At 34.5% G+C, this 9,578-nt stretch overlaps 1 protein-coding gene across 1 annotated transcript; it reads right to left on the bottom strand.

The window, feature by feature from the left end:
* Positions 1 to 2,913: 2,913 nt before the first annotated feature.
* Positions 2,914 to 6,489, bottom strand: LOC131646089 (receptor-like protein kinase FERONIA). Its single transcript, XM_058916243.1, has one exon. The coding sequence runs from the start codon at positions 6,487 to 6,489 to the stop codon at positions 4,009 to 4,011; it is 2,481 nt and encodes an 826-aa protein (XP_058772226.1). The 3' UTR covers positions 2,914 to 4,008.
* Positions 6,490 to 9,578: the final 3,089 nt, after the last annotated feature.

Raw genomic sequence — 9,578 nt, 5'->3', positions numbered from 1 at the left:
TAGAGTTTCGTTTGATTTAGATTTTATGACCCTACAATCAGAAGAATCGAAGCTACATTCATACCTTTGTCACATAATTAACTTATGTTGAGTAAGTTATGCTTGAGCCCTTTTACGAATAAAACTTCCCCAATCGTGAGATTTTGGGACTTACTGACGGTGGCAAACCATAGAAGTTTTCCCTTATTATCATCCCCATAGAAGACAAATCCTGCTTCTTTTGGAAATAATACAAAGAATAAGATTTTGTCACCTGTCATATGCTTTGAAAAGCCGCTATCAAGATATCATTTGATGTTTGGGACTGTAAAGAATTCCTGCAACGAAAAATATTAGTTCTTAACTTTACGTACTCATATCATTTTGGATTCTTGTTTTTTATCATAAACATTTTTGTTCTTTGTTTTAGAAATATAGGCATTCTCAAGTTTAAACAACATTTTTTCTTTGTCTTCAAAGTGTTGGTTATAAAACTATGAAGGAGGATGTCTTTCTTTGCTTTCATGACTTTTCTTGATGAAACACAACATTGCAATGTGTACCTCCATTTTGCAATAATTTCATTTTAGAGTTGTATAGTGAGATGTGGTTCTTACATTACAAAAGTTATCAAAGTTTTTACTGTTACTAGTTGATTCATAGCCAAGACCGACTTTGTTGTAGGATGATCTTTGATTACCTAACAAAGAATTTAAGTTATATCTTCCTTTGGTGAACTTGACAAGTGTTTTTTGAAGATTGAAATTTTCATTTTTTTAAATTGTCACATTTATCGCACTTTTCAAATTCATCGTCTTCTCGTAAAGTGGAAGGATTTTGAACAAGATCATTTTTCTCTCTCTAAGGAGTAATATCTTTCTTTCAAGGGTTTTATTTTAAGTTCAAAAGAGGAGATGATATCTCTAGATGCAGAAACAACTTGTTCTAGTTTGTTTGTTTCTTTTGTTAGTTTCTTTTTGATTCTAAAAAGATCATGATGGAAGAATTGAGAAGTTACCTTATTATCTTGATGGTTCTCCTTAAGACAGATGTTGACTTTTTCTTCCTCTTCTTCATCATCTGAGGATTTCATATCATTGTCTTCCCGTGCAACATAAACATTCTTATTTATTTAATTTTTTGAGATTTTCTATTTTTTTTAGCCTTTTTGAACATGGGGGACAATATGGTTTGATGTGCCATTTCTTCCCACAGTTGTAGCATGTTAGAATGAATGATGTTTTCTCCTAATCTTTTTATGGTTCTTCCTTTTGCTTCTTCTCTTTCTTCATGAATTTCTTGAAGTTATTTACTATGAGAGCCATGTCACCATCAAAATCGGATTTCTCAACTTTAATTGCTAGAATTTTATTTTCTTTTCTCATTCTTCATCTATGGCAAGCCTTTTTAGTTCCATTTTGTGTTCCTACAATTTACCAAAGAGAACGTGTGTATGTCCATAGTTTCTTGATCCCTAGATTTACAAATCTTAGACACGTGGTTTCCAACTACAATTTAGGCATCTAATGGTTTTATGACTAATTCCTCATTTAGGAATATTTTTCCCAGAATTCTCATATGACTCACGATATGGGTGAATCATATTTGCATTTGAGTTATGCTCTCTTCATGTTTCATTATGAAGAGTTCATACTCATGGATTAATGTGCCAAAAATTGCTTTATTTACCTCAATAATTCCTTCATGGATAATTTGAAGGATGTCCTAAATAGCTCCTCTTTAACAACCTTCCAAAAACCACGATCCATCTCTTCAATGAAATTTTTCATTTCGTCTTTCAACAAACTATATCATTCTCCATTAAAGGATGAAGATCTATTTAGTGAATAGCTTGAAGACATTTTTCCTCCTGAGACAATAAGTCCTTAACAAGAGTTAGACTATGATGTCACATGTTGGACAAGTGACTTCAAGCACAAGAGGAGGTGAATTGCGGTATTTAAAATTCGCGATTACTTTTATATTTTTCTCGATTAATATTGTTTTAGTATTTTCTTAAAAGTGAACAACAAAGGAAATAAAAATAGTAAAAGTAAATATAAAAAATTAAAAGGATAGGATTGGAGAGATTGCACTAGAAATTTATACAGATTTGGCCGAATGTTTGTCTAGCCTGTACCCAATAGGTCTTCTTGAGAGTTTGACTATAAATTTTGAAATTTCGGAGGTTATGCCCACGAACCTTTATACAAGTTGATCTTGAGATTTTTACAGGCCAATCCCCAACCAAAGATAGCTTTTACCATAGAACTTTTTCAGGCTGATCTCAATAACCAAAATTAGAACTTTTTCCAGCAAATCTCAATAAACTAAAATAAAGATTTTATGACTCGTTTATCTCAAGCAGCAAACTCAATCTTCTCAAGAGAATCACACTCTCAAGAACTAAACAAATAGCACAACCACTAACAAAATATTCCTCACAAGCAAAGATTCACTCAAAAGCTTTATGACAACCTTAAGTGAAATAAATTTATTTCTGGAAAATGAATGGGAGAAAATAGAGAGATAAATTCCAAAGAAAATATAAAGTTTTGAAAAATGGCGTAAAATGAAGTGGTGGCGGGCCACCTTTTTATAGGACTTGGAAAAGTTAATAGAATGAGATAATTCATATGCATAATTGATGAGTCAATCGATTTTCATAATGCTCCAATCGATTGACCAAATCATTTTTAGTCGATTACCATGCCCAAAAAGGAAATATTGGATATAGATTTGTTGTAAGTCATTAAGATGTTGTCCTAATCATTTGGTTAATCGTTTATTCCTTCTCTAGTTGATTAACTTAATGCTCCAATCGATTGGCTAACTCAAAAAAGTTTTGCCAATCGTTTTGCGTATGTTACCAATCGATTAGTTAGTTCAAAAATTATTTGCAAAGAGATTGGACAGATTCTTAATCATTTGGCTTGCCTTAAAATAGTTTTCATGATAAAAACGTTTGAAAAAGAGGTGTGTGTGTATGTGTGCGCGCGTGCGCGCGTGCGCGTGCTCGTGTATGTGTGTGTGAGTTCCCTTAGTACTTCAAAGTTACCTCCTTACTTTTACAACACTCGAGTCACTCAGACAAATAGACATGACCTGGCAAGCTTTCCACTTTATCTAAGGCTTCACAATTATTTGCTAGATTACCCCTAATCATATAGGCACTTCATCAAAAAGTTGAGGTATGAAATCTTTCTCCAGTTAGGTCACCATCATCAAAAAGTTGAAAACTATTACCACTGACTTTAATCATCGTTGTCGTCATCAAAACTTTAGGCTTCAACTTTATACCTACAAACACATTGATCCACAAACCGCGCATAGATTTTCGAACCGGCCACAAGGAGCCTAAGACACAAACCCTTAGGCTTTGTTTGTGAGTTTGGAGGGGAGGGGAGGGGAGTGGAAGGCTTCCCAAAACGAAGTTTTAAAAAAATATAGGAAAATATTTGACATTTTTTGAAAAAATGATTTTGTTTAGAATGATAAAAGAGTCATTATCATTAGTATATTTTAATTTTCAAAATACTATAACAACCTAAAAGATATTTGGAAAATTTATGTAAAGCCCTCCAAAATCTTTCTTCAATACAATTTTTGAGTTCTCCCATATAATGGAGTTTTTGGTGTTAAAAATCCTCCTATCCAAAATTTTTCTATTATTTTCACCAAATTCTTTCTATTTTTCAAAATGCTCCCCTCCCTTTCCCTCCAAACTCGCAAACAAAACCTTAGCAAAATGTCAGCGAAGAATGTGTATATACCAAATTCTCATACTCAATTAAATTACTATAAGTAGACTCAACAGTTAACAAACAAGACTTTATTGAAATAATAAAGCAAGAAACAACTCTATGGAATTGACGAGGGAAGATGGAATGCAAATTTGATCATATAAATGTTATTGACACAGCACCATCATACATTGGCACAATTCCAGAAAGTACAATATTCCCAGCTTCTGCTTTGACTTTCTCAAGAATATTCCCCCTTGAATTTGAATTATCTGATATGTTTGTGCTATGAACTCATGTCAACAGTTTGGAATTCCTGCCTCTCCAAATGTTCCGGTGAGGACATAATTCTCTCTAAATTACTGAGAACCTCTCCCATACTTGGCCTTTCTGCACTCTTGTTAGCAAAGCACTGAATGCCAATCTCCACAAATGCCATTAAACATTCCAACCTTATATTTCCTTGTAAATATGAATCAACCAATCTATCAATAGTTCCACATTGATAACAATGCATAGCCCATTCTACCAAACCAACTTTCTCATTGTCCTCTTCCACTGCCTCAGGATTCACTGCTGCCCTTCCACTCAACACTTCAAACAAAACCACCCCAAATGCATAAACATCCGATTTTTCACTCAATTTTCTTCTTTTGTAGTACTCAGGATCCAAATATCCAAAAGTACCTTTAACCTCAGTGCTAACATGAGTGTGGTAAATTGAAGGAACCACTCTAGACAATCCAAAATCTGCAATCTTTGGTACCAAATTCTGATCTAATAATATGTTCGCGGACTTGATATCGCGGTGAATCACCGCAGTTGTTCTACCTGTATGAAGGTAATGGATTCCTCTAGCTGCACCAACACAAATCTCCAGTCTTTGATTCCATGATAACGGTTGCTTCTGTTTCTTGTATAAATGATCACAAAGTGAACCTTCAGCCATGTATTCATACACAAGTATCAGTTCATTACTCTCTTGACAGAATCCCAACAGTGACACTAAATTCATGTGATAAAACGAATGAAAATTGATCTCATTTTGAAATTCCTTAAATCCTTGTCGCGAATTCAGCTTAGCGCGCTTTATGGCCACATCAATAACTACTCCATCAAGCATGATGGTTCCTTTGTATACTTTTCCAAAACCTCCTTCTCCAATCACAAGATCTTCATTGAAATCATTTGTTGCTGAAGTGATCTCTTCTAAAGTGAATTGATAACAATTACCTGATATCACTTTTCCTTGAATCTTTTCTTCACTTCTGGAAGGTGAATTCAGTTTAAGTATATGAAAAATTACAATTTTTATTTTTGTCCACGCTTTTCTCCTAACAATGAAAAATGTTATGAAAAGTATCAAAATGATACAGAAAGTACTAGCCCCAACAACAACAAAAATTGGAAGTTTTTTCTCCTTTTGAAGTCCATTCTTTAATTGGAAACTTGGAGCAAGATTATAGTTACTATCACTTAACTTGATAATCTCAACTCCATTCAATATAGCATCATGATACTTTGGTTTTGACTCCAAATTGGGATGAAGTGAGATCAACATGTAAACTTTCCTTCTCTGATTTTCCAAATTAACCATTACAACATAGTCTCTATACAAAGGACTAACAGGTTCGCCACTCAAAGCAACTAAATCCAAATTTTCCTCAGCTGTTTGGTTGTTTATGTAAACACTAAACACCCTCTGATTAACATCTGTTACCAACATAGATAACTCGCAGAAATGAAGTCTAACAAGGTACCTGAATCCAGAATCAACGAAAAATGACCATGTTAAATTGTACCTCATGTTTGAATCTCCATTGCTTCCCATTGTCCTTGCAGTTAAGTATACCTCGAGCGGTGCTGAATAGTTAATGTCATTTGAATTGAGAAGACTCTCATTCATATCAATTCCATCCTCTCTCACGATAAGAACAGTTCCATATTGTGAACCAGAAATGAAGTCGATACCATCAAGCCATGACCCAAATGCATTTACAACTTGATAGTAAGATCCAGTTCCTATGTTAACCATGTAAAGCTTCTCAAAAGCATATTCATTGTTGATAAAAATGGGTTCTTTGTGTCCAAGGTAAGGAACAGAAACATTAGAATTTGAAGCATGAGAGAATAAGTTATTGGGTACTGAGAATGTTTCAATTCCATTTACAAAAGCATAAGCTTTGTGAATTAGAGGAGATGGAGTGAAAGTGATGTTGAGGCTCTTTTGTTTGATGTTGACAAAGAAATCTTTAGTGACATAAGATGAGTTGATTTCTTGTGCAGCAAGTAATGGATTGAAATTGTTAACAAGAGTGTATGGACCAGATTTGACTGAAAAGTAGGACTTAGTGTTGGAAGAGTATATTGGTAAATATGAAGTTGAGAGAAAGTATAAACGAATGAATTTAAGGCCAGGAGAAGAGAAGGGGAATGAGTAGGTGAATGGAGAATGATGAATTATTCTTGCTGTTAGGTATGGAATTTTGGGTGCTACTTTGTTTGAGTTGGAGCGTAAGAGTGTTGCTGATGAAGTTGTATCATATGATGTTTGGAAGAAATTTGTTCCAATGTCTCCTATCCAGTTTAGACCATTGAATGTTGAAGATCCAGATGAACCACAGTTAAGGAGGACTTTGTCTGAAGGGGGAATGTTTAATGAATCATCACAAGATGTTAAATGAACTAAGAAAAAGATGAACAATAAGAGATGTGGTATAAAGATAGTTAAGAATCTAGATGACTCTAGCCTGCGAGTTTCCTTCATCTTGAGGTTTAAAAACAAAATGTCTTACTCTTATTCCATTTTGCGTAATCTTTTTTTTTTATTTTTTATATTGAATTGATTGTTCTGTTTTTTTAATATTAATAATAATAAATAAATATTAAATTCATACTTTTTGTTGAGTGTGTAGAAATGTTTGTATATTTCATTAGTTTTTAATTTGACTATTTTTCTTTGTGCACATAAATTCATACATATCAAATTATTCATATCCCATGGCAGAGAGAATACAGCTGTGTTCATATGTGATGTAAAGTCACCGACAGATGCAACACGGATTTGAATAGAAAATAACATCAAATTGACTGAAATTGAGAAATACAAAACAACATTAATCAATCTATTGGAAAATATTTTAATTCCTTATTTTAGATTATTCTCCTTTATTTTTCTTTATCCTCCGTTAAGGAGACAATTAATTATAGTTATTAAATTTTTACTATATAAATCAAAATAGAATTTTATCATTCTTTTCAATATGATAAAAGAGCACTAGATTAGGGCTTCCTACAAATAGCGGGGTTCGGGATTTTTACCGAAAAAAATTTCTGCTCAACTCGCTTTCTTACCTGACCCGTTTCACATACCCGTTTAGCCCCTTATGGCGAATCAGAACAACAGGTGGCCTTCCCAACACTGGCCTAGACCAAATCCAACCATAGCGAACAACTACCACCTGAGTCGGGCGGTGGCCGTGCATTTCAGGCTAGTAATTATGGTCAAAGGCAGCAAGTCTCTTCGACTCAGCTTCCACTCACTACGGAACAACTAAACAAACTATACAAACTCCTCCAGTCTCCAACTTTTTCTAGCTCTATAGCAACAAAAGGCAATTTTGCATTTTTCTAGTGCCAATCTAGTCATACTTGGATAGTAGATTCAGGTTCCTTTGATCACATGACAAGTGAATCTACTTTGTTCTCTTTATATAGTCTATGTGCAGGTAATAAAACAATAAAAATTACAGATGGCTCTTTTTCAGCCATTGCAGGTAAAGGGTCAGTTGTGTTGTCTTCTATGTTAACTCTTAAAAATGTTCTTCATGTTCTAAACTTATCATGTAATTTAATGTCTGTCACTAAATTAGTCCAAGATATGAATTGTCAAACTAATTTCTTTTTACCTCACTATGTCTTTCAAAATGTGAACTCGTGGAAGATGATTGGTAGTGTTTTCCGCAAGTATACGGATCGTATCATAGTAATATAAAGAGTGTCGAACCCATTGAGACTTAATCGTGAATCTATCATTTCTATCATTACGGTGTTTATTGTAACACCATATTTCCCCATCAGTAATTTGTGAGGGAAAAGCTCTACAATAAAGTGTTTCAATGATGTCAAAACATGTCTCCTTAGCTTGGATAAGTTACTAGTCGATAGGATGAACAAGGATGCATGAAGGATCATAAAAAATTGGTATTTTTGGGTTTTTTTTAGGCTCAGGTCGACTCACAAAGAGGCTCAGGTCGACTCATGCTGAAAGCAAGATTTTAGACCAGTCTCGGGAATGCTCAGGCCGACCTATAGGTCGACGCAACCTGGAAACCAATTTTGCAAAGTATGCGTCGACGCATGGCCCTGTATAGGTCGACGCATGGCTGTCTGGACAACCCTCGGGAATGCTCAGGTCGACTCATAGGTCGACGCATGGCTTAATAAATTTCCCTCCTGTCACCTTTGGGAATGCTCAGGTCGATTGCCTTTGATGCTCAAGTCGACCGCTCGCGCAGAAAATTAGTTTTTCAGCTTATTAGTTGCTGCTTGGTCTTAGATAACATAAAAAGTAATGTTTGGTTCTATCATTTGGTTTTCAATAAGAAAAGTTAAATAGAAACACAAGGCTCTCATCATCTCCAACCTCTCATGCATCCATTGACAACTACACATAATCATTTTTGTCGATCAAGGTGCGGAGAATGTGTTGATAACGTCCGATAGTAGAAGATTGCGATCTTGTTCAGGTTGAGAGATTGTGGGTTTTTCTTGAATTAAATTTTAGGGTTTTGTCCTCCAAGATCAATGTGATTTGGGGGTTTTTGACAATTCTTTGCTTCATCCATATTCATCTGTGCTTAAGGGATTGAGGAATCGTGGGTTCGCTCAACAAGGTAGCAACAATCGGAGGATAGAGAGGGAAGAATTAGGATCAAGATCTTGGGATACAATCAGCCTAGCAAAAGGTTTAAGAAACGAATTGGGTTCTCAACAAGGTAGCTACAACTGAAGGTTTATCAAAGATCGGTGGCACACTTGGTTTAACTCGAATTAAGGGAAGAGAGGAGCTTAGTTTTCAATTCAACTATTTAAGTGTGAATTGTGGTAACTAATTTCTATCTCTTGTAAACTTTTGCAATCATAATAGCAAACTATCCTAATTCTAATTTTAGAATTAGGGGCAGACGTACCCTACGCGAGGACTATAAAGGGAACTGCCTAAACAAATTGGGTGTTGTTTTACTTTTCACATTTTACTTTCGTTCAACATAATTCGTGTGACTGTGAGCTATTTGCACTTGGTGAATTTTGCACACCAAGTGTTTGACAAATTAACAAACACACAAATTATTGTTGTTACTTTGAAACAGAACATTGGTAGTAATAAACACTAAGTGACAAAGTTAAGCTAAGGTTGGGTTGTTTGAAATCCGGTCATTCCAATAACGGATCATTTGTAGACGATTTTGAATCCGGTGTGCTTTTGTTTGAAATTTAAAAATCGCGAAAAACCTTGAATTTTCATACACATAATGATTCATTGTTTGGGTTCCATCTAGACTTGGTTGATAATGTTCAATTTAAGTTTATTGTAACCTAAGGTTGGGTTGAGAATCAAGGCGGTTTCATCAGAAAAACCGATTTGATTGAGTGAAGAGCTTTAAAGAACTGTGGCATCTTTCAAAGGAGTAGAAGAGCTCGTGGTTTTTAATTCAACTATAAATATAATTACGATCTACTTCTTTAATGTCTAATTTGAAATATCATATTTGACGTATTATTATTCTATTGCCTCCAATAAGTATTGAACTTAGTAAATAATGGTTATAAGAGCCACACTCTTCCACTAAGGCT

Source organism: Vicia villosa, linkage group LG2 (genome assembly GCF_029867415.1).
Source record: "Vicia villosa cultivar HV-30 ecotype Madison, WI linkage group LG2, Vvil1.0, whole genome shotgun sequence".
Taxonomy (NCBI): Eukaryota; Viridiplantae; Streptophyta; class Magnoliopsida; order Fabales; family Fabaceae; genus Vicia; species Vicia villosa.
This window is presented reverse-complemented; position numbering and strand designations above follow the sequence as displayed.